The 24,981-nt window shown below is 40.0% G+C and overlaps 1 protein-coding gene across 6 annotated transcripts in view; it reads left to right on the top strand.

The window, feature by feature from the left end:
- grin2da (glutamate receptor, ionotropic, N-methyl D-aspartate 2D, a) overlaps nucleotides 1-24,981 on the top strand; it is an 86,890-nt gene that overhangs the window by 51,362 nt on the left and 10,547 nt on the right. For 5 of the 6 annotated variants that reach the window (XM_077506447.1, XM_077506445.1, XM_077506446.1 and 2 more), the window contains 12 exons: nucleotides 400-514; nucleotides 3,130-3,335; nucleotides 6,610-6,778; nucleotides 6,861-7,014; nucleotides 13,249-13,374; nucleotides 14,045-14,157; nucleotides 16,002-16,118; nucleotides 17,835-17,995; nucleotides 19,949-20,018; nucleotides 21,323-21,440; nucleotides 22,465-22,526; nucleotides 23,635-23,805. In XM_077506447.1, the coding sequence (XP_077362573.1) occupies nucleotides 400-514; nucleotides 3,130-3,335; nucleotides 6,610-6,778; nucleotides 6,861-7,014; nucleotides 13,249-13,374; nucleotides 14,045-14,157; nucleotides 16,002-16,118; nucleotides 17,835-17,995; nucleotides 19,949-20,018; nucleotides 21,323-21,440; nucleotides 22,465-22,526; nucleotides 23,635-23,805 (1,582 nt within the window). The remainder of the gene's footprint in view (nucleotides 1-399; nucleotides 515-3,129; nucleotides 3,336-6,609; nucleotides 6,779-6,860; nucleotides 7,015-13,248; nucleotides 13,375-14,044; nucleotides 14,158-16,001; nucleotides 16,119-17,834; nucleotides 17,996-19,948; nucleotides 20,019-21,322; nucleotides 21,441-22,464; nucleotides 22,527-23,634; nucleotides 23,806-24,981) is intronic. The other variant, XM_077506448.1, reaches the window with a different exon arrangement.

The raw sequence follows: 24,981 nt of genomic DNA, 5'->3' as shown, positions 1-24,981 counted from the left end.
GTCCCATAAATGTTCGGACGCTGGAGCAGGTCGGACTCTTCGCGCACGTCGTTTACGGTTGGCAACGCAAACGCGCCTGGCTTGCGTTGGGCGCGCGAAGGACGATCACGCGCGAGAAACGTGACAGCGCCAAGGTGAAGTTTTGACGGAGCGAGACGAGCAGGCAAACGCACACAAGCACGCCGATGCGACAGATGTGAGGAAGTCGAGCAGACGCGCTAACGAGCATCGAGGGGACGCCATTTTGTCTCCTCGGTGGCACGATGTCAAGATCAATCTTCTGCTGTGACGCGCTGAGCAAAGAAGTCTTTCGTGCCCTGCGATTGAAAACACATTTTCGATGTAATGATCAAAATCCACTAAATAAGAATTGTCTTTTTTTTGTTTGTTTGTTTTCAGGTACTTCACCAACATCTCCATTGGTGGGCGGGACTACTCGTTCAACGACGACGGCTACCTGTCCAACCCGCTGCTGGACGTCATCTCGTACAACAACGGGCGCGGCTGGGAGGAGGTCAGTGGCACGCCGGCGCCGGCGACGGACTTTTCCAGCAAGCTGAGGCGTTAAGCGATCACAAGTCAAGAGGGGAGTCGGTGACATAACCACTCGTCTGTTGCCAATTGCTTGTTAGTGACAATCTGGGAGGGACAGAGAGAGTTTTGATTCATAAATTGATCAATGGTAAATTGGTTGGTTGGTTGGTTGGTCGGTCAAGTGAATGATGGGTTGGTTAGTTCATTAGTCAAATGATTTAATTGACTTATTTATCAGACGAATGATTGGTTGCTTGGTTATTATGTGGTAAGTGGGTTGTTTGGTTAGTTGATAAGTCAACTGGTTGGTTGGTTAGTAGGCTGGTTGGGTAGGTTGTTAAACTGATTAGTTGGTCAATAGGTTGGTTGGTTGGTTGGTTTGGTTGGTTAGTCAATTGATTGGTTAGCTACTTAATATATAAATAAATTAATTACATACATAATGTAAATAAATTATTATTTTTTTAAAAACCTGCCTTAATTAGTCTATCGGTTGGTTGGTCGGTCGGCTGGTCAAGTGAGGGTTGGTTAGTCAGTTCTTAAGTCGATTGATTGATTGATTGATTGATTGCTAAAGGTTAGGATATTTAGTCAGTGGGATGGTTGATTTGGTTGGTTAGTTGGGTGGTTGTTTGTCTAGGTAATTAGTCAATCGGTTGGTCGGTTGGTCAAGTGATTGTTGGTTAGTCAGTTAATGAGTCTGATTGATTGGTTGGTTGGTTGATTGGTTGATTGGTTATTTGGTTAGTGGATTGGTTGTTTGTTTGGTTGGTTGGTCGGTTGGTTGGTTACATGATTAGTCAATTGAAGGATTAGTTGGTTGATTGGTTGTCAGAATTGTGATGTTGACATTTAATATCAGGTGAGGCTGGCAAAGGATCTTTTTGCATAGCAAAAGGTTGTTCGTTGTCCTGCCCGGCGACACTGAGATCATCTTTGGCTTTAGAATTAGTTGCTAGCTTGTCGGCTAAACACTTGATTTGCTGCATTGTAATTGGCTGACAGTCATTTGAAAGTAGGTGTGTCGTCTGTGTCACATGACCTAATGAGCCGAGCTGAGAGCAAGCAGAAGCGCCGCTGATGTTATTTTAGCGGCGGAGCGTCTTTTTTTTTCTTTTTTTTTTTTTTTTTTTTCCCCCGTCCCTTCCTTTTTTTGTGTCACACGCTGAACTTGATCCATCAAACGTGAGCGACGCAAACGTGCGGCTGACCCGGCTGACCCGACTCCGGTCGAAGGAAATGTTAGCGACCGATCCCAAATAGATTTTCTCGTTTGACAGCTGAGCAAAAAGGTCGTTTATTTTTACCTCCTCCTCCTCCTCGTTTTCTCGTCATCGCTCTCAAGTCCTCTTTTATCTTCCTCTTCATCACCTTTCCAGACTTTTCCAATTGCGCTTCCGGCATACACTTCATCATCATCATCATCATCATCATCATCTCTTTTATTAGCACTTGACTTAATTCTGTCATATTTGCTCTTGCTCGCTACACAACAATGCACAAGCCTACAATTAAATAAATAAATAAATAAATAAATAAATAAGCATGATGATTATGATAGCTTGCACCTTTCAAGGGCGCAAACAAATTAAAGAATGATAAATCAATAGAGAAATAATCAACATTAAAAAAATATAAACACTCATTGAGGAATAACAAACAAATTGGAGGGTACTTGAATTGAAGAATAATAAACCAAGATTGATAAACTGTTTCACGAATATTAAATTAATTAAATAACACGAGAGAATGACAGATTAGAGAATAACAGCACTATTAAAGAATAATAAACTGATTGCAAGCGAGAAACTGATTTAAATATGGATATCATTTTAAAAGAACAACACTAAATGAGTTTATTATTCTGTCATAATAAATAAAAGAATGATCATGAATGAATTAATTTACTATTAATTCACTGCTTTATTCTTTAATTAACAAAACAAATTGAGAATAAAATACCAATTGAATGATATACATGATTGAATAAACAAATTAATAAAAAATATATATAATTTGAGAATTAGTGATGAAACAATAATAAACGTATAAAAATACTAAAAAGAACAAAGCAATTAAATAATTATTGAACAAGTTTGTTTTCTCAAAATAAAACAACACTGAATTACTTCCTTTCAAAATTGTTTATTATTATGCACTAATTTATAAATAAACAAATAAATGTGAAATAGAAAATACATTTAAAAAATAACAAATATAAATTGAAAAATAATAACTATAAATTAATTCAATTCCATCCATCCATCTGCACAGTATTTCTGGCACCAACGCCAAATTATGAGGCGGTTAGCGAGAGGCTATGCTAACGCTAGGCGCCCGCTACGCTACGCTATAGGCTATGCTAACGCTAGGCGCCCGCTACGCTACGCTATAGGCTATGCTAACGCTAGGCGCCCGCTACGCTACGCTATAGGCTATGCTAACGCTAGGCGCCCGCTACGCTACGCTATAGGCTATGCTAACGCTAGGCGCCCGCTACGCTACGCTATAGGCTATGCTAACGCTAGGCGCCCGCTACGCTACGCTATAGGCTCGGTGCCGACGTGCGTGTTTACGTGTGTTTTGCCCGTTCAGGTGGGTTGGTGGGAGAACGGCCACCTGCGCCTGCGCTACCCGCCGTGGTCGCGCTACGGCCCCTTCCTCAAGCCGCTGGACGACGCCCAGCACCTGCGAGTGGTCACGCTGGAGGAGCGGCCCTTTGTCATCGTGGAGCCCGCCGACCCGGGGACCAGCTCCTGCATTCGCGACTCGGTGCCCTGCCGCATGCCCCTCAACTCCAGGTATGCCGCTCACCTGCGTTTCCAGCCGGACTTTTTTTTTTTTTTTTTTTCCCAGCCTTGCAGTACCACCGTTAGCCACAACGCGCTCGGGGCAGCGCTGAGCTTGGATGCGGCGCCATTCTCTTCTCTTTGTCCTGTATTTGCCTGCCCTTCCTCATGTGTCAACCAATCAGCATCCTCTGCCTCTTGCGTCTTGCCCAGCTGTGTCTAATCATGTCAATTAGTGTATGTGTATTTAGTCTCTTGTCTCCCCTCTGTCGGTGTGGATTCATTGTGGTTTTCTCCTGTCCTTCTGCCCGCTTTTTTTGCCTTGAAATTCCCTCATGTTTTGCCTTGCTTGTTTTTTTTGGGGGGGATATTTTGTTCGTTAGCCAGATCTCGCTTGTTCCGCCGCTTCTTCCTCCTTTTCTTCATCCCCCACTTCTTACTCCTCTTTCTCATCTTCCTCATTCTCCACTTCCCCGTCCACGACTCCTCTTTCTCCTCATTCCCATTCTTCCTCTTCTTCCTCCTCCTTCGCTAACTCTTCCTGTTCTTCCTTTGTCCTCCTCTTTGTCATCCCCTTCCTCTTCTCTTTTGCCTCATCTTCAACTTCTTCCTCCAAGTTTTTCCTCTTCTTTCTCCCTCTTGCTTTGCTTCCTCCTCTCCCGCCTTCTCTCTTCCTCCAGAGCTGAAAACGTTTCCCCCCTCTGGACTCTCCCCGGCTCATTTTGAATCTTAGCTCTCCTGTACTCGTCTGTTCAAGGCCCCATTTTTGTTTTCGTTTTTATTTTTAATTTCACCTCTTTGTTCCTTTTGCAAAGAAATGCTTCACCTTCCCCACCTCCTCATCCTCTCTTCCACCACTCCCGCCTTTTTACATCCTCTTCTGCCTGCTCCTCCTCTCCTTCTCTTCGCCATCTTTCTCGTATTTTACTTTCTTGCCTTTCTCATCCCTCACTTGGCCCTCCTTCATCTTATTCCTCCTCCCCCTTGCGCTTCCCCCTCCTTTTCCCATTCATCTTCCTTCCCTAATTTTCTCCTCTTCCTCTTTATGCTCCATCTCTTCCTCCTCTTCTTCCTGCTCTCGTCTGGTTGGCATTGCAAATAAGAATCTCAAAATGCCTTACCTGGGTAAATAGAGATTAAAAAAAAAGAAAAGAAAAACAACCTCTTCCTCCTTTTCCTCCTCCTTTCTGGGCTGGAAAGTTAATGGCTCCCACTAACCTGATTAGAACTCATCAGAGGAAAGTGCACGTGCAGACGCACAAATCGACGACGTTTGCAGCGGTAAAAACCACGCATGAATGCAAATGGCGGATGATGAATATGGATGGCAAGCGAGCGCGATTTTTCTCTGCGCAGAACAACCCGCAGGAGGATTGAAAGTCGCTGCCGGTTAATAATCACTGGCCTCATAACCATCACGGTGTACGTGTGCGTGTGTGTCTTATATGTGTGTGCGTGTGCGTCTGTGCGAGATAAGATACCTGCTGGCAACACGCGACCCGGCTGGCCAATGGCCGATAAGAAGTCTTGTCCTCTATCAATTTGATTGGCCAAAAGAGAATGCTGCTGTACTTTTTCATTCACCTGCTGTTACCCTGCGCGCACACGCACACACATGTGCACGCGCGCACACGCACACACTTTGTTGTGTGTGCGCTTATATTTATATATATAAATATATATATATATATTTTTTTTCCAAGGTTGCCTTCAAGGTCCTCGTTTTGGTCCAAGTCGAGTCGAAGTCAGGCCTTTTCATGATTGGCTGTGGTGTTGCTCGGCGACAGGACAGACGTTCAGACACCCGTGGAGGGAGAGAGGAGAAGCGGCAGTAAAACAGGCCCAAATCCAGAGGTCATGGGGCATGAGACTAGTTCAGGCACAGCTCCAGGATTTTTTTTTTTTTTTTTTCTCTCCTCGGGCCGAAGGGAACTTGACCAAGGCTGATGAAATAATTTCTAAATCTATTTTTGTAAAATTAAAAGAACATATCAAATGGGGAGGGACTCACTGGGGGCTACACAGATTTCAGATAACTCGAGTTATAGCCCCAGTGTAGCAAGTTCCATTATGATGAAATCAAAATTCCAGAACGGGGAGAAAAAAAAAAAAAAGTCTTACGTCGAGATGTAAACATTTATGTACAGTAGTTGACTCCAATATTGAAAAATGCTCAGTGTTTATTAAAAAAAAATCAAAAGAGGGGAAAACAATAAAAAAACAAAAATGTCACATTATAACACAATTTTCATGTTACGTTATAAATTTCACAAGTTATTATATTAAAAGGTGATAATGTGATCAATTATCTGGCTTCACCGTGTGATTTATGACATAATCGTGAACACGTGAAGTGAAATAAATTACGTTATGGCCTGAAAATGATTACGTTAATACGTTGAAATGCGAAATGTGTATCAAGTTTTAATGGGAAACTCGTCACACCCAACGAATAATACTTATGTGAAACTTACCATGTTAATATACGAAAATGATGAGGGATGTAACGATAACGGCAATATCGTGATATCGCGATATTAAAACTGCCACAATATATCGTTGTCGTTGTCATGTCACAATATTAAAAGCAGGACATCTTTTTTTTTTATTAAAAAAGTCAGGTTGATTTCCATTTGTACAGTTCTAGCACCCTCTGGTGGTTACTTTTTTTTTTTAAATTGCAGTTTAATTTTCACAAGGCATGTTTTGGCCCTTCTATGTTTAAAGTCCATGCTAATTGTCAGATAAAGAGGAACCTAATTGTGAAGTGAGTCAATATGTGCGCGCATTATTAAATAAGTGTCTCAATATGAAGTGTTATTAAAAGTTGTAGGTTGTTTATATGTATTGCTGTAATGTACAATATTGTGGTTTTTTTTTTGTATGAGCTCTTTTTTTTTTTTTACAATATTGTGACCATTTTTGGTATTTTTTTTGTAATATCGTGATATCATATCGTGATGTTGCTCATTACATCCCTAAAAAAAATGATAACGTTGAAGGAAATTGATCACACTATAGCATGGAATTTTCACATTATAATGTGAAATCATGTTGAAATGTGAACGTTATTGCACAAAAAAATAAACTTATGTGAAATTATAAGACTTAAAATCATGTGAAATGTGAAAATTCTATGAACTATGTAATATTTTTCCTGTTATAACTTGAAAATGATCACGTTTGAAATGCGAAACTTGTAATGTGAAATTTGTCGGGCTAAAACAGTGAAACGTATCGCGGGATAGTAGGAAAAACTCGATAATAAAAAATGTTTGTCTTGCAGCCAGGTGGTGGAAGGCGCGTCTCCCATGAAGCATTGCTGCAAAGGCTTCTGCATTGACGTCCTCAAGAGGCTGGCCAAGATCGTCGGCTTCACCTACGAACTCTACCTGGTCACCAACGGCCGCCACGGCAAGAACATCGACGGCGAGTGGAACGGCATGGTGGGCGAGGTCGGTTCCGCCGCGCGAGTCTTCAATCTTCACGGCGGTTATCCACGCTTCCTCTTCGAACCTTCACTTCCCGCTTCCACAGGTGGTCTCCAACAGGGCCGACATGGCCATCGGCTCGCTCACCATCAACGAGGAGCGTTCGGAGGTGGTGGAGTTTTCGGTGCCCTTCGTGGAGACGGGCATCAGCGTCATGGTCTCCCGGAGCAACGGCACCGTGTCGCCGTCCGCCTTTCTCGGTAAGCTGGCGCACCGATCTCCATATATGACTGGGTCGCCGCTAGGCCAAGACTTTTGAAGTCGCCAGGCCGCCATATTGCTCCTCCCAAAAACGTTTCTATACATTTACTGTCTCGAAATTGGAGCACATTTGAAACAGTACTTTGTAGAAATAGCATGATTTATGCTGTTTTTAATGTATTAAACATAAACAAGAGGACTTCAGACATTTTACAACTTGCCTTAAATACATGCATAGATTATATGCTTAATGATGTTTGCATTTTTTAGATTTTTTTTTTTTTTAAAGAATTATAAGTGTAACTAGACTACGTGCAATTTCTGCAGAAATTGCGTGGGAATGCTGAAAGCTGAATGCTAATAGCTAAATACTAATGAAGGAAATAGAAAGATACGTTCTGTGAAAATTACAAAGTAATTAACTAGGAATTACTAGTAATAGTAGTAGCATTACTAGTAATTATTAAGTAGTAACTTGTAGTTGAATGACAAATACAAACCCATCCACCCATTCTCAGTCAGTAGTCAGCAGTAGTCACTGACCATAAATTACTAGTTGTTGTTGTTGTTTTTTTTTAACTTGTTAAAAAATAGTGAGCACCCCGACACAAAATTACCCCCCCCCCCCCCCCCCCCACCTCTGCTGGCCTTATACTAACTGCCTACAAGCTGTATATGTTTCATCTGTATGTATACTGTATACATTGATACCTCTACTTAGGAAATTAATTGATTCTGGAAGAAATTTCTTCACTAGAACATTTTGTAAGTAGGGACGCGTTTTCCATGGAGATGACCTAAACCGTTCCAAGCTTCCCAAAATCCAGATATATATGTTTTATAAAGCATCAAAATGCATCAAAACATGCAACAAATATGTTACAATTACATTAATGCACAATAAATGAGAGTTGTGCATAATGTAAAAAAACAAACAAAGAATAGAGTAAAGAATAAAAATGATGGTCATTGACCTTTTTAACTGCTGTCCTCATCGTTTTTTGCCCTCTTTTCTTCGTGTTCTCTCTCAGAAGTGTTTTTTTTTTCCTGGTGTTTTGTAAAGAACTGATCCAAGGAAGTTTGCTTTTGTCGGCTTTTAACAATCCTTCGAAAATGTCCATGGCAAACGTCATCATCGTGAGCGATCTCACGACTGGTGAACACTTTTTTTTTTTTTTCTGGGTGATTCTTTTCAGCAAATTCCACAATTTGATGGAAACTTCAGGCACGGCGGGGCATCTTTTTCCAATTAAGGCCCGTCTCGTCACAATTAAAAACTTATTGTGCAACGTAGCCTTCATCATGCACCATTTGTTTGAATTTGTTGACTGTACATTTACGTAAAACTACGGAAACACCTCATGTAGTTTATGCAGTAGTCTGCTCTCGAGGTGGGAGGAGCAAGATGGCGTGTATAACCTATTGGCTATCCAGTCATGTCAGTGGCTGGCCGCTCGACGTGATGTTTGGGGCGACCCCAGTGACGATTTGGCACATGCGGGTGCTCCGTAGAGTGGCACGGGCGGAATTTGGGTCGACACGGGCGACGTCAGGTGACGGAAGTCGTTTTCCTGCAATTGATTTTGCGCCTGACGCTGTCCAACGCAATCCGAAGCAGCTGACTTGCTTATCGCGCCCATGCAAAAGAAGTTGCTTGGCGTTCACCTTCAGCCAACGGGCGGCGCGTCGTCCTCCTGCCGAGTGCCGCAGTGCGCCCCCAAAGAATGCAGATGACATTCTGTGTGGCTTTTACGGCAGATAAGTGCGAAGAAAGTCGTACTCGCGCCGTCGATCTGAACAAGCCGCTCTTTTTTTTTTTTTTTTTTTTAAATTTGCTGCGGTAATTCCACCTGCGTCGACGCGCTTTGATACGCTCGCCGGATGAGGAAAACGAGACGCGGCTGTCGAGAGACGAAGGACAAAACGTATTTTCCCCCAACATGCTCGTTAACGAGACCCCCCTCGTTAGCGAGTGGAATGTTACCGTGCAAGAGGCCGTCAATCATCTCGTTAAGCCGGTCAGCCCTCTGTGGCGTCTTTATCTTCACATTGACTCGATTTTTATGGCCGCACCATCTCTTAATGAAAAGAATTACAGGGGGGCAGGAACTTTTTGCTTTCATCCGATCCCTTTTTTCAGCGGCACGATGCAGGTGACGCGAGGGTGAGGTGGGGGTCGACGAGTGCCGCAGGTGCTATGCGGGGTGACGCTAAGTCAAAGGAGCACTTACATGGTTACGGTGAGGTGACACGAAACAGGTGGGGCCTGCACACAGGTCACCTGCAATGACTCTTTTGGTGATGACTCGCATGCTTCAAGTGGCATGGGGAGGACAAAAAATACTTATCTGGTCTTGGGCGGATACTACCTAGGTTATTTAGTTCACGAAAACTAACGAAAAAACTCCAATTCAAAAAACAAAATCGTTGACGAAATCAAATAAAAGCGAAAGTCCTTTTTAAAAAAATAAAAACAAACTGAAACTACATTTTATGTTTACAAAACGACACTAAAACTAACTATGATTATAGGAAAAATGTCCTTCGTTTTAGTCTTTTGGTAATTCATTTCATGCGTGAGCCTTTGCGTATCGTTTTAAATGTGATTTTAAGTAGATTTATTTTGATATTAACAGCAGTGACATCATCCAGCAGCAGCCAATTGAAAAGCACCTTCAGATGACGTCGCTCCTATGCTGTTTTTTAAATATTGCACACAAGTAATACACATTTCTTTTAAAAACTAAAACTAATACTGAAACTAACTAAAACTAAGCTAAAACCAAGCATTTATTAAATAACTAAAACTAATCAAAACTAACAGAACCACCCTGAAAACGAATTAAAACCAACTACATTTCAAAAACAAAACTCAAAAACCAAATCAAAACTAAGGACACAACCTACCAAGGATGCATCCTTCCTAGGAATGTTTGCATACTTGCCAGGATACAGGCAAGATACTGGGTAGGGTGTGTATCCAAGCAAGGGTGCTTTATGTACAGTAAATGATGTATGGCAAAAATGTCATGTTTGTAAAAAAAAAAAAAAAAATGCATTTGAATGTCCAACCAAGTACAGCCTCCGTAGGTTGCGTCCTATGCATCCTTCCGAGGTTGCACCCTAGCGATGATGCATCGTGTCATTCAAAACAAAAGGTCTTCATAAACATCTGGCCTAGGATGCAACCCGCCTAAAGCGCAATCTAACAAGCACGCATCCTTCCTAGTTTGTACCCTATCAAGGATATGTTATGTCATTCAAAAAATCTTACCGAGAAGATAAAAGCTACCTGGGATGCAGCCTACCAACGATGCAACCTTACTAGTTTGTACCTGATCAAGGATGCACCGTAATGTCATTCATTAAAAAAAAAAAAAAAAGTCTGACTATAATTGTTTGACTAGGATGCAACCACTTATGAGACAGTCTACCAAGGATGCATCCTTCCTAAGGTTGCACCTTGCCAAGCATGCACCATCATGTCATTCAAAAACATGTCTTACTGTACAACCAACCTTTCCTTCCTAGGATGCACACTAGCAAGCATAATGTCACTCAAGCACAAAACAAGGCGCTACTGTAGAAGAGCTTGTCTTTGAATGCACCCTAGCAAGGATGAATCCTACCTAGGTGGCATCGTGATGCCCTTGAAAATGAAAGGTCATCACGCCAACAAAAAAAAAAAAAGCAAAAATCTTGCTTTTAAACTCTCAAGAAAAGCAAACCGCTTGGCACACAAGCTTCTTCCTTTGACATCATGCGAGATAATGAACATCACTTTTCATAAATAATGATGTTATGATGATGTAAACTAAAAAAAAAATAAAAAAATCACTTTGCGATGGTGTAAACATCAGTTCACCCTTCGCCACTAATGAGTCATTTTACGAGGCTGGCTGGTAATAAAAATAAATAAATAAATAAATAACGCACTTGTCTGAAATCAAGCGAGGTAAATATTTACAAGTCATCTCCCAGACGGCAAACGTCTCCTGCAACGCTTCTTATTAATGCGCCAACGTCAATCAAGTGCGACGAGGAAGCTTTTTATGACTTCATCCGTCTCTCTTGCTCAAACACGCACGCACACGCATTTGAGCTGGGGTGCCTTGGTGGAGGTAACAGCAAGACCGGCGGGTTGCTGCTGCGTCTCCAAGGTTGCGTTTGATCCGATTAGAGACGAGCAGAATCCCCCCCCCGTTCAACAAATCTCCGCAACAACTTGAAGGAATTTCTGCTTTCTCGCTGCGCTCAACTTCTCATCTCACCAAAAATATACGCACATGTCGTCATTTACGCTACATACGTGATTATGAAAAGACTTGCAAGGAAAATTTGGTGAACGCAACAGAGTGGTTCTTTCCTGTAAATATTGCTCACAAGCTTTCTCCCGCTCGCCTCTTCAAGGTGTTCAGTTGAAAATATTTCAACTGAATTTTGTACTATTACTTGAAGAAAACTTTCTTTTTCACCAGCTTTAGTTTTGTGAATCTCAAGAAAACATTTTAAATTTCTTACTATACATTCTTTATGGATTTCGGGTTTGTACAATTTACAGGAGAATGCAGTATGCATTTGACTTTTTCCTTGACCAAGGTTGCGCTCTATCTAGGATACACCCTACCAAGGTCAAACCACTTTGAACTTTTTTTTTTTCCACATTTGATTGAAAATGTAACACGATATTTACTGTACGTGGTAGGATGCACCCTACCAAGGTTGAACATCTTGCCGAGGATGCAAAAAACTTTGGAGGCAGTCCACCAAGTTTGCATCGTCGTTAAAAAAACAAAACAAAACTTGACTTACTATAATCATCTTGCCTCGGTTATAACCTCTACCTAGGATGCATCATGTCATTCAAAAAAAAAAGAAAAATCTTACTATATGGCAACGTAACATTTAAAAATGTTCCATTTTTGCTATACATCATTCACTGTACATAATGCATACTTTCTAGTAGGGGTGTTAAACAAAATCGATTCGGCAATATATCGCGATACTACAACACGCAATTCTCGAATCGATTCAATAGGCAGCCGAATCGATTTTTTAACATCCATTTTTTGATGGAAAAATATTCCACAAAACGTCTTAACTTTCACACCTTAAGCATGGAAGAATGTTATATTCATGGAAACATTAAGCCGTAATACTTTATTTCAACGCTGTTCAAAGGTTACAACCTGTTTGTTCAATACAGTGGCTGACAGTGATAAAACTAAAGTTTCAGATCAATAAATAATACATTTTCATACAAATCTTACAGTGTACATGTACAAGTTTACTGAATGGTATTTTCTAAATTTGAGTAAAAAAAAATCACAATCATCGACTTGTAAATTCATATCGGGATTAATCGCTATCGAATCGAATCGTGACCTATGAATCGTGATACGGATCGAATCGTCGGGTGCTAGGCAATTCACACCCCTACTTTCTAGGATGCAGTCCACCAAGGATGCATCCTTTCGAGGTTACGTCCTGCCAAGGATGCATCATGTCATTAAAAAAAATAAAAAAAATAAAAAACTGTCACCTAAGATGTAACTTACCGAGGATGCAGTCGACCAATGATGCATTATCCATTCACAAAAAAAGTCTTACTTCCCTCAGTTATACCCTACCTAGGATGCAACATGTCATTCAAAAAAAAAAAAAATCTTACTATATGGCAACGTAACATTTATTTTGAAATGTTACATTTTTTTTCTATACCGCATTCACCGAGCACAATGCATACTTTCTAGGATGCAGTCCGCCAAGGATGCATCCTTTCAAGGTTGCACCCTACCAAGGATGCATCATGTCATTTAAAAATAAAAAAAAAATTGTTACCTAAGATGCAACTTACCTAGAATGCAGCCTGCCAATGATTATTATGATTATCCATTCACAAAAAAAAAAAGTCTTACTATAATTAACTTGCCTAGGTAATACCCTACGGATGCATCAGGTTTTTCCAAAAAGAAAAATGCACCCTACCAAGTTGCATTATGTCAAGTATGCATCCTTTCCAAAGTGTTTTCAGCATTTTTTTTTTAAATATACCTGTTACAGTACATTTCTATCATGTTCCCCAACCAAGTATGCAACCTTTTGCATTTTTCCCAAGAACGTATCCTAGCTAGAATGCGGCATCCCTATTTTTTTGAGGGCGTCCGCCGACGTTGCTGAAAAGTCTCGGAAGCGGTGCCGTCGCCGTTGACGACGTGCGTTGGTCGTTGCAGAGCCGTACAGCCCGGCCGTGTGGGTGATGATGTTCGTCATGTGTCTGTCGGTGGTGGCCGTCACCGTCTTCATCTTCGAGTTCTTCAGCCCGGTCGGTTACAACCGCAGCCTGCAGAGCGCCAAAAGTAAGACGGCGAAACACCTCCGCCACTTTCATGTTGTGTGTGCGCAAGCTGGACTTGAGTTGTTTTCTTCTTCCATCTGATTGATTGTCTTGTAGTCATGTGATCAATCGTGTACAGCCCGCCGGCTTTTGGCTTTGCTGGTGGAAAAAACTTGCATCTCCAAAACCATCACCATAAAAAAAACAAAAACGAGTACGCTTGTTGAACCATTAAAACATTTAAAATATTTAAAATATGACGTATTTATATGTTTTTGGGAGCTAATGAGTTAATTGTACATGAAAAATAATGAAGTTACCACATTAATTATAGACAAAATATTCACTTTTTACTGCTGAAAATGGCTCAATGAGTCAAGTATACTTTAACTCATTCACTGCCATTGACGGAAAAAGACGTCAAATGATGAATTTTTGGGCTGGCAGTGAATGTGTTAAATAATAATTGAGTAATTTTGAACAAAATAAATACAAATTCACATGAAAATTTGAAATGTATAATTGTAGTAATTATCACCCAAATTATTTCATGTTAATTCATGAATTATTATTATAATAATTAACAAGGGTTAATTATAATTAAGTCAGTATTTATTTCTCATAATAATTTGTATATAAATGTACAGTTGATGGTGTTTGTCTCAGGCGATCTGTTTCCTGTTTTGTCTCAGAGTCGGGCGGCTCCAAGTTCACCATCGGCAAGTCGGTTTGGCTGCTGTGGGCGCTGGTCTTCAACAACTCGGTGCCCGTGGAGAACCCGCGAGGGACCACCAGCAAGATCATGGTTGGTTTGCTTTTTCGAAAACCAGCTCATCTGTCCGTCGGGCGCCATTTCAGCTTGGAAATGAGGTCAGACGAAACTTTCAAAGCTTCACGCCGTCGTTAGCTTGGCGAGTAGGAAGGGAAAAGCGGCGTGACGGCGTCGAGTGTTGACGCCGTCTCATTTGCTCGAGAGCTTTCCACCAATCAGGCGAAGAGCTCATCGGCCGCTCACTTGACCCAAAAGCAGGTCGCAGCAGGCAAGTCTTGATTGCAGACTTGTCGCTAACCTGCAAAAATTCATTTGTGATGGTCAAACTCCAGCCATTCACCAAACAATGTTGAATAACTTTCTTTGTAGAATCATCTGGAAATTAATGATGGAGAGCAAAGTCTTTGTTTGATTGATTTGGTTTCGATGGTACATGTTAAAAAAAAATATACCTGTAAAAAAAAAACCTGTAAAAAAATGTGAACTAAAAAAAGTGTGCTAAAAAAAATTGGACGGAAAAAAAATTGTATCTGTATAAAAAAAACTTGTACCTGTAAAAGAAACCTGTGCAAAAAAAATTTAACATGTTAAAAAAATTTACCTGTAAAAAAAAAAAAAAAGAAAAAAAATGTGGACTAAAAAAAATTGGACGGAAAAAAAATTGTATCTGTATAAAAAAAACTTGTACCTGTAAAAGAAACATGTGCAAAAAAATTGTACATGTTAAAAAAAAATGTACCTGTAAAAAAAAGAAAAAGAAAAAAAATGTGGACTAAAAAAAGTGTGCTAAAAAAATTGGACGGAAAAAAAATTGTATCTGTATAAAAAAAACTTGTGCCTGTAAAAGAAAAAAATTGTACATGTTAAAAAAAAATGTACCTGTAAAAAGAAAAAAAGAAACAAAAATGTGGACTAAAAAAAGTGTGCTAAAAAAAATTGGACGGAAATTTTTTTTGTATCTGTATAAAAAAAACTTGTACCTGTAAAAGAAACATGTGCAAAAAAAATTGTACATGTTAAAAAAATGTACCTGTAAAAAAAAAAAAAAAATGTGGACTAAAAAAAGTGTGCTAAAAAAAATTGGACGGAAAAAAAATTGTATCTGTGTAAAAAAAAAACTTGTACCTGTAAAAGAAACCTGTGCAAAAAAAAATTGTACATGTTAAAAAAATGTACCTGTAAAAAAAAAAAAAAAAAAAATGTGGACTAAAAAAAAAGTGTCCTAAAAACATTGCACGTGAAAAATGCACCTGTAGAAAAAAAAAACTTGTACTTGTAAGAAAAAAAATTGTACCTGTAATTTTTATTTTTTTTTACCTGTACAAAAAAATTTTACATATTAAAAAAATGTACCTCTATAAAAAAAAATACCTGTAAAAAAATGTGGACTAAAAAAAAAGTTGACTAAAAAAATTGTACTTTAAAAAAAAATTTACCTGTCGAAAAAAGTCTAAATTTGTATCTGTAAAAGTTGTGATACCACAAAACAGGTGCTCTTTAAATTTGCCAGGCAAAAAATTTGGATGAAAAAGCCTCTTTCAACTAAGCGATTAATCGTGATGATGATGATGTAATTCATCTGATTTAAAAAAATGTCATTGTTTGACAGCTGCCGTTGAAATCCAACGCTGGAATTTCAAGCAGTTCAGTGGACCACAAACGCTCCAAAATATGAGCCAACTTGCCAAATGAAACGCGCCGGCGACCCGAAACGGGATTGAAAACGCGCGCGGTGACATCACGCCGGGCGTGATGCAACGCCTCACCTTCTCGCTCGTCCTGCGGATTATTTTTTTGTGTCTGTCGAGCGATGCTTTGCCTCCAAAATGGTGCAAGTCCAACTGACGGCGGTGCGTTTGTCTGCTCACCTGCCGCAGGTGCTGGTGTGGGCCTTCTTTGCCGTCATCTTCTTGGCGTCCTACACCGCCAACCTGGCCGCCTTCATGATCCAGGAGGAGTACATCGACACCGTGTCGGGGCTCTCTGACAAGAAGGTGAGGAGGGTCGAGCGTGGTCAAGATGTGGACGACGGAAATAATCGATTGGCCTCAGTCGTTTTCTTTGCTTGGTTTTAGTCGAGGAGCAAAGTGCAGAAATGCTACGGTAAGAAGCCGGCCATCTTGGACAAAACATTAGGTACACCCTGGATTCTCACCTGTGGGCCTCCCCGACTACTAGTACTATTAGTAGTATAATTAATATGCTACTAGTACTAGTATAGTATTGTCCTACTAGTATACTACTAATAGTAGTAATGAGTAGCCACTACTAGTACCTGGAACCTACTAACTTTCTAGCACCTGTTACCTGCTAGTACCTAGTACCCTACCACCTACTAGTACTTTGTACTAGCACCTGGTACCCAATAGTACTGACTAGTACTCGGTACCTACTAGTACCTGTTACCTAATAGCACCTACTGGTGCCCTGTACCTAATAGTACCTCCTACTTGGCAACCAATGGTACCCACTCATCAGGGTTATTATAGATTTGGAATTTTTCATTTTAGTTCGTTTGTTTTGTTTTTTAATTTTAGTCTCCAGGGTGGTTCTGTTAGTTTTGATGAGTTTTAGTTATTTAATAAATGCTTAGTTTTACTTTGTTTCAGTATTAGTTAGATTTTTTTTTTTTTAGTTTTTTTTATTATTTTTTTATGTGTATTACTCATGAGCGATATTTAAAAAAAAACACCATGGGACACTTCTGTGTGACACCTTCAAACGTCTTTATTCCGGTTAATATCGAAATAAATCGACTTAAAATCACATTTTAAATCATCCCCAAAGGCTCATAATTACCAAAGAACTGAAACGAAGGACATGTTTGCTATCATTATAGTTAGTTTTAGTTTTGTAAACATAAAATATAGTTTCAGTTAGTTTTTTTGTTTTTTTTTTAAAAAGCATTTTCATTTGTAATTTATTTTGTTAACGAAATTGTTTTTTTTTACTTTTAGTTTTTTTCGTGAGTTTGAGTTAACTAAAATATCCTTTCTACAAAAAGCTGTTATTAGTACCTAGTAGTAAGGGTACTATAACTAGTGACTGACAAGTAGGTATAATACGACTAATACCTAAAAGTCACTATTTCTGGTACCTACTACTACCTACGACTAGTACTAGTAAAGTAGCATTAGTATTAGTGCCTTACCCTTACTTGACCTAACTTTACCTTTGATTTTAAAAAAAGTTTTACGCTGATCCCATTTGAAATGTTCGGCTCATTCAATTGACCTTCGGGATGCCAAACATTCGCACGTTGCAAAATGTTCATTCATCTTGTCAGCCTTCACCCGCAATTTGTCCAGTAATGTCTTTTTTTTTTTTTTGAAGCGATTTGAAGTAAGGAGGAGCAATGGCTGAAATGATGATTTTATAACTTTCTTTTCTACTGTCGCGCGTGTGAGCAAACAATCGCTACAAAAAAGATGCGACGAGATGAGAGGCGGGACTAAAAATGGATCACTTGAAAGAAGCCAGCAGTCGTGACACTTACATTTCCTCCAACTCGTCCAATTCATTATTCAAATCAAGTTTCGGTCCTGCAGGCCATTTTTCCATTTTGTACTTTTCATGGGAAGAAAAAAAAATCGACTGTTATCTAATCTATTAGAAATAATCCAACAAATCGAACAGACTGAGCATTCGTATTCATTTTGTTTCTTCCTTCTCAGCCTTTTGTCCCGTTTGTTTGTTTTTTTCCCGCCCAGTTCCAGCAGCCCGCCGAGCAGTACCCGCCCCTGCGCTTCGGCACGGTGCCCAACGGCAGCACGGAGGAGAACATCCGCTCCAACTATCCCAACATGCACCAGTACATGATCCGCAACAACCAGAAGGGCGTGGAGGAGGCCATCGACAACCTGAAGACCGGGTGAGTTGAGTGGCCGGCGCCACGAAGGCGGCGCCGGCCGACCAGCTGCCGGCACTCGCGCCGCCACTCTCGTATCTTCGAGCGTCTCCCGCGATGAAGGCTCCTCTTGCAGGTCCTCTAAAAAGCGCCTTTCATGCTTATTTGCGGCCTCGTCGCCATCTCCATCCGTTGCTTCTCCTCACTTGGCTCTCATTTGGGTTTTATGGGGACGACTTGAGGCGAAAGGTGGACTACAACCTGGACTGAACCCCAGTCACGGTTTTTATCTGTCACATTTATTGTAAAGAAAGTGAAAATGAAAAAGGGAATGCTCTTAAAAATGGTTTGTTCATAACATTTAAACACTCGAGACCAGTTTGGTCTCAAGACCACCTTTTGAAGGTCTTGGTCTTAAGACCCCAAAAGTTTTGGTCTTGTCTTGGTCTCAGACAGGCCAGATTCGGGTTACGGTTTTAAGCTGTCACATTTATTGTTGAGAAAGTGAAAATGAAAAAGGTAATGCTCTTAAAAAATGGTTTGTTTATAACATTTAAACACTCGAGACCAGTTTGGTCTCAAGACCACCTTTTGAAGGTCTTGGTCTTAAGACCCCAAAAGTCTTGGTCTTGTCTTGGTCTCAGATGGGCCAGATTCGGGTTACAGTTTTTAGCTGTCACATTTATTGTAGAGAAAGTGAAAATGAAAGCAGGAGTGCTCTTAAAAAGGGTTTGTTATAGCATTGAGACACTCGAGACTGGTTTGGTCTCAAGACATTTTGAAGCTCTCCAGTTGAGACCAGCACCTTCTAGATCCTCTCTCAAGATTTTGCATTTTTTTTTTTGGATGAGGGATTTTTATGAAGCCCCGCGTACGCATTTTAGGTGACAAAATTCTGCGGTCTCTCGTGAGTCCTCTTTCAATCTGTTAGGATTTGAGATTTTTGCATGTTGTGCTGTGAAAGAATTGCAGAAACAGTTTTGAGCTGTCGCGTGTATTGCAAAGAAAGTGAAAATGAAAAGTGGGAATGCTCTTAAAAACGGCTTGTTAATAACATTGGAACACTCGAGGCCGGTTTGGTCCTTAAGACCACATTTGAAGGTCTTGGTCTTGAGTCCTCAAAAGTCTTGGTCTTGTCTTGGTCTCAGACGTGCCGGATTCGGGATTTGCCACTGAGACCGGTTGAGACTAGAACATTCCGGATCCTCTCTCAAGATTTTGCATTTTTTTTCGGTTGAGGGATTTTGATGACAAAATTCTGCGCTCTCTCATGATTCCTCTTTAAATCTCTTATCGTTTGAAATTTTTGCATGTTGTGCTTGGAAAGAATTGCGGACACGGTTTTCAGCTGTCACATATATTGCAAAGAAAGTGAACATGAAGAGGGAATGCTCTGGTTTAAAAAAAAAAAAAGTGTTTTGATGGTTTTGGTCTTGACACGACCTGGTCTCATCTTGAACTTTATCTCGACTTGGTGTCGCGGTCTGGCGTCTTCCTGGCTGAGTTCTGGTCTCCGGCCGAGTCTTGGTCTGTGATGGCGTCTTGTCTTGAGCACAACGCCGTTTGTTCATTTCCCTCCCTCGTCGTCATCCTCTTCATGTTTCCCGTTTTCCGTCCCTCTGCGTTCTCCTCCCCGGAAGACACTCGACGGCTGGCGAGCGCGAATGGGGAAGAATGTTGAATGGGGCGCAGGTGCGGCGGCACCCGTGTCACCACCATCATCATCATCGTCGTCGTCGTCGCCGTCATCTGAAACGAGCCTTTGATATGTTTGTCGATGGGGGCCGACGACCGGTCGTCGCCGCCTCGCAGCCGAACGTGACGGATGGACTTCGGCTTGCGCCGGCGAACGCGCTTTGGGAGCAATTCAAGGAAGGCAGTGCGATGCGTCTTCCAATCGTTTGACTTTTTGGCCCCAACGTGTTTGTGTTTGATCTTCACGTCCACCTTTTTGTTTGTTTTTGTGTGCCGCTGCAGTAAACTGGACGCGTTCATCTACGACGCCGCCGTGCTCAACTACATGGCCAGGAAGGACGAAGGATGCAAGGTGACGAACGATTGACAAAGTGACAGACTGACCAGTTGAGACCATTTTTAGTCAGATGACTAACTAGCCAATTAACCAACAGACCGACTTACTACTTATAGCCAAGCAACTGACATATTCACAGAGTGACGAATGATCCGACTGCCCTAACCAAGCCACGAGTCCTCCGACTGACGGACAGACGAATAACCAAGTAACTGACTGACTGACTAACTATGTGAGACTGACCAACTAACCAATTGAAAGACAAAGTAAATAAGAGACTGGCTGTCTAATGATGACCGAACCAAGACTTATGAACTCATTTGCTGCCAAAAACGGATAAACACGTTCTATTTTAAATGTTGTGTCCCAAAGACGTGATTATTCGTTTTTTTGTTTTTTTTTTGTTTTTTAAAGCTAGAGCATACAGAAGGCAGTCTCTCAACTACAGTGAACAGGTGAAAAAAATGGAAGTAATTACAAAAACGGCCAGCAGGTAGCAGCAGAGTGCCATTTTGAAAACAAGCCGTTTCCCCGCAATTCTAAACAGATTTGTGAATAATGATGAAATGTAGCTAATATTCTAATTGCTGCAAAACGGAAACAGACAGAAATATACTTTTTTTTTTCCCCCCCGATGAACGAAGAGACTCTAATCTTTCTTTTGGTAGGTTCCATGTTTTTACAGCAAAAGAACACAATATTGCGTGGGCCTTGCAAAATCAGTCCAAATCCAGTAAAACAGCCGAGAGCGTCTGCCATTTTGAAATTGAGTCTGTTTTAGTCCAATTTCAAGTCACGCCTGTTATTTGTTAATCACAGTTAACCTCATCGCATTCTTATTGAATCCATTTTTAGTCGACTATAAATCTAGCATTTTAGTGTTTATTTTCTTCCAAGAAAACAGAATTTTATTCGTCTAGTTTTAGTCAACAAAAAGTGTTTTAGTCAGGACAACCATTTTACCCCTGTATATATATATATTTTTTTGTCAGCAGATTATATTGAAAAATTTCAGCTCTAAAACTATTTCACATCAAATCAAGCAGCTTCTTCCCATTTTTGTTCATGAACTAAAATCTCCATAGATTTTAGTCCAATTTTTATGAAGTGAAGGACATTTTTGTCTCGTCTTCATTATGCATACTGATTTAGCCCCACTTATTGTTTATTATTATTATTATTAAAAATGTGCGTTGACGAAATTATTTCTGTTTCGTTTTCGTTGACGAAATTAACATGAACGCCGACTCATCTTTTGCTGATTTTTTATTTATTTATTTGTATTTGTTTTTTTTGTTTTGTTTTTTTTTCTCCGCAAGGTGATGACCATCGGCTCCGGCAAGGTCTTCGCCACCACCGGCTACGGCATCGCTCTGCACAAGAACTCCCGATGGAAGAGACCGCTGGACCTGGCGCTGCTGCAGCTGGTGGGAGACGGTACGAGAAAAATGAACACATTGATGCAAATCTGTTTGGGTTGACGGGCTGTCATATCACGGTTAGCCACAAAAAGACAACGGGACTTTTCTTGCTTACTATTTTTTTTTTAGGCGAGTATTACGTTACGACAGGGAGTCCTCGAGTTCAGGCTCATTCAACCTAAGGCGATTCGACTTGACAACGGTTATGCCCGGGCCGCCATTTTGGCTCCGTCCGCCATTTTGGCCCCTCATCCGCTATTTAGATGTGCTGGTTTTAATATTGTGACATGATGACTAGTGTTGTTCCGATACCGATACTGGTATCGGCCGAGGTGCCGATACCGCATTAAAACAGTGGTATCGGTATCGGTGACTACTCACAAGTAACATGCCGATACCATTAATTCCAACGCTAATATAGGATTTTGGATGCAGCGTCTTGTGTCCTGCTGGTGCACGACATTCACTGATATGACATGTTCACTGCATGCCGATCTAAGATGTCCTATTGGCCCTTGAATGCTCTGAACCAATGGCAGGACAGCTTTTTCATGTGCAGGGAAACCTTAAGTACCGGTATGGTATCGGTATCGGCCGATACTGCAAAGCTGGGTATCGGTATGGGGAGCCAAAAAATGGTATCGGAACAACACTCATGATGACGACGACGATATATCGTGGGAGTTTTAATATCGCGATATCACGATATTATCGAATGTGTTGGAATGTGAGGTGAGCCCGGCAGGAGAGGAATCTTCTTCTTGGTGATCGCTTGAGTTGAGTCTAGTCGAACGCGTTTCAATTGCTGCACTCAGCAGAAGGAAAAGTGCCGACATTTTTTTTTTTTTTTTTTTTTTCCCCCCCCCTTTCATCACAGTTGTAAATGTTGCGGTCAGCATGGCCCGCCTGCCGTGCTCCAAGCCTCCACAGATGGCGTTCATTAACCCTGAGCTCAATTAGTCTTGTCACCGTGTGTGAGAGAACTTCTTTGACCGGACTCATGCTCTCTCGTTTTTTTTGTGTGTGCGTGTGTCTTGTAGATGAGATTGACATGTTGGAGCGTCTTTGGCTGTCGGGAATCTGCCACAACGACAAGATTGAGGTACGACTTCAAAGCTTTCAAAAACGCGTGTCAACATTTCAATCAACAAGAAATAGTCATGGTGACCCTTATAAAAGCCAGAGGGCGGCCATCTTGTGTTGCCACTTCGACTCACAACTTTTGGTTTTGTCTTTTTGGCCCGAAAACAATGTTATGAGTGTGCATGTGTGGAGTCATGAGAGTCGTACTGCTCGATTATGGGAAAATATAATAATAATCACGATTATTTTGGCAATAATTCAAATCGTGATTATTCAAACAATTATTTATTTTTAGCTACAAAATAAGAAAATGTTTAAGCATTTAAAAACGCTAGGACCAATTAAAGATAGAAACACAGTAATTATGTAAGCTCCTTTTGGACCAAACGTAATTCATATTAATATACATTATTAATAACATATATTTATTTATGTTGGCAAAAACTTCAAGTTGGAGTACAGCTTATGCACTGTGCAGTAGAACGATCATTTATTTTTTTGGGTGCTAAACAAAAAAATGTTTCAACATTTAAAAAAAAATTAGTACTAAATACCAATTTAAAAAACACTATAATTATGTAAGTTCCTTTTGGACCAAACAGAATTTATAATATATATTTGTAATAATAATATATATTTATTTATTTATGTTGGCACGATCATTTATTTTTTTGGGTACAAAACAAGAAAATGTTGAAACGTAAAAAAACAAAAATATTCAGACAAAACAAATTCTTTGAAACACTATAATTTTGAAAGTTACTTTTAGATGACACAAAATTTTTTAATTTAGTTATTTTGAAATTTAAAAAAAAAGGCGCAAATGTATACATTTAAATAACAGTATTATTTTACAATATGAAGACCGCTGTGGTCGATATGGGAATAGTATTATTTTTTTTTCTCTCTAAATCTTCCAGGTAAATTTAAGTCCCTTATTCTTGTTCTGTTGTCAGATAATTGGACTTATTTGAAGTTTTCTTATTTTCCGATATTTGTCTTAAATGTTCTTCTGTCCTTTTTTGCATTGTATAGTGGTAGTGTGTACAAGTGGCAGTAGTGAAATGAGCCTGATGCTAACGTGACGGCACCCGCGCGTGTCCTTTGCTCGGGGCGTGCGCGCGCAGGTGATGAGCAGCAAGCTGGACATCGACAACATGGCGGGCGTCTTCTACATGCTGCTGGTGGCCATGGGCCTCAGCCTGCTGGTCTTCGCCTGGGAGCATCTGGTCTACTGGAAGCTGCGCCACTGCATCAAGCGCTCGGGCGGCATGGACTTCCTCCTGGCTCTCAGCAGGGTGAGTGTGGAGGACAACAAAACAACATTCAAATAAATACATGCCTCAATACATCAATAAATTACTAAATAAATCAATGACTAAAAGTGAAGATAAAAACGGATGTAAAAAAAAATATATATATAATTCCAAAATAAATAAATAATTTTTTCACTCTAAGTCATTTATTTATTTTACTTAGTCATTTATTTATTTTGAATATTGGCAGTTTTACACGGAGGACTCAAAACTGCAAAAATTCAAAATAAATAAATGACGAAATAAATAAATACATACATACATACATACATAAAACGGATATAAAAAAAATATAATTCGAAAATTATATAAAAATATATAAATGGAAATAAAAAAGAACTGCATAAATATATGTACATACATTTGTATTGAATTTTTGAATTATATTTTTTTATATCCGTTTTCATTTTCACTTTGAGCCATATATTTATTTAGTCATTTATATAGTCATTTATTGACTTAGAATATTTTTGAAGTTTTGAATGGAGGACCAAAACTGCCAAAATTCAAAATAAATAATGACTAAATAAATAAATAAATAAATGGCTAAATAAATAAAGGACTAAAATGACTAAAAGTGAAAATAAAAACGGATCTAAAAAATATAATTAAAAAATTAAATACAAATGTATTTTTATTTTCATTTTTAGTCATTTATTTATTTATTTATTTATTTATTTATTTAGCCATCCATCCATCCATTTTCTGAACCGCTTGCTCCTCACAAGGGTCGCGGGGGGTGCTGGAGCCTATTCCAGCTGGCTATGGGCAGCAGGCAGGGTACACCCTGAACTGGTTGCCAGCCAATCGCAGATTTATTTATTTACTCATTTATTTATTGATTTATTTAGGCATTTATTTATTTTGACTTTTGGCCGTTTTGGTCCTCTATAGAACAGTACATAATCGGGTAAAACATTATCTGCAATATTCGACGATCCCTCGACATTTTACTTCCATTCCGTTTAACTTTTCTGGCTCTCGCTGAGGCTGTTCACAGACACAGACATCGACCTTGTCGATCTCTGCACTTAAGGTCAATCAACCAATAGGCGAATAGCTCAACACACTTGAGACCGCCCCCCTCATTTGAATAACATTTCGATTTGGCAGTACGGCCCAAAACTGCCAATATTAAAAAGTAAATAACTAAATAAA

This window comes from Festucalex cinctus, chromosome 19, assembly GCF_051991245.1.
Source record: "Festucalex cinctus isolate MCC-2025b chromosome 19, RoL_Fcin_1.0, whole genome shotgun sequence".
NCBI classification, from domain to species: Eukaryota; Metazoa; Chordata; class Actinopteri; order Syngnathiformes; family Syngnathidae; genus Festucalex; species Festucalex cinctus.
This window is presented reverse-complemented; position numbering and strand designations above follow the sequence as displayed.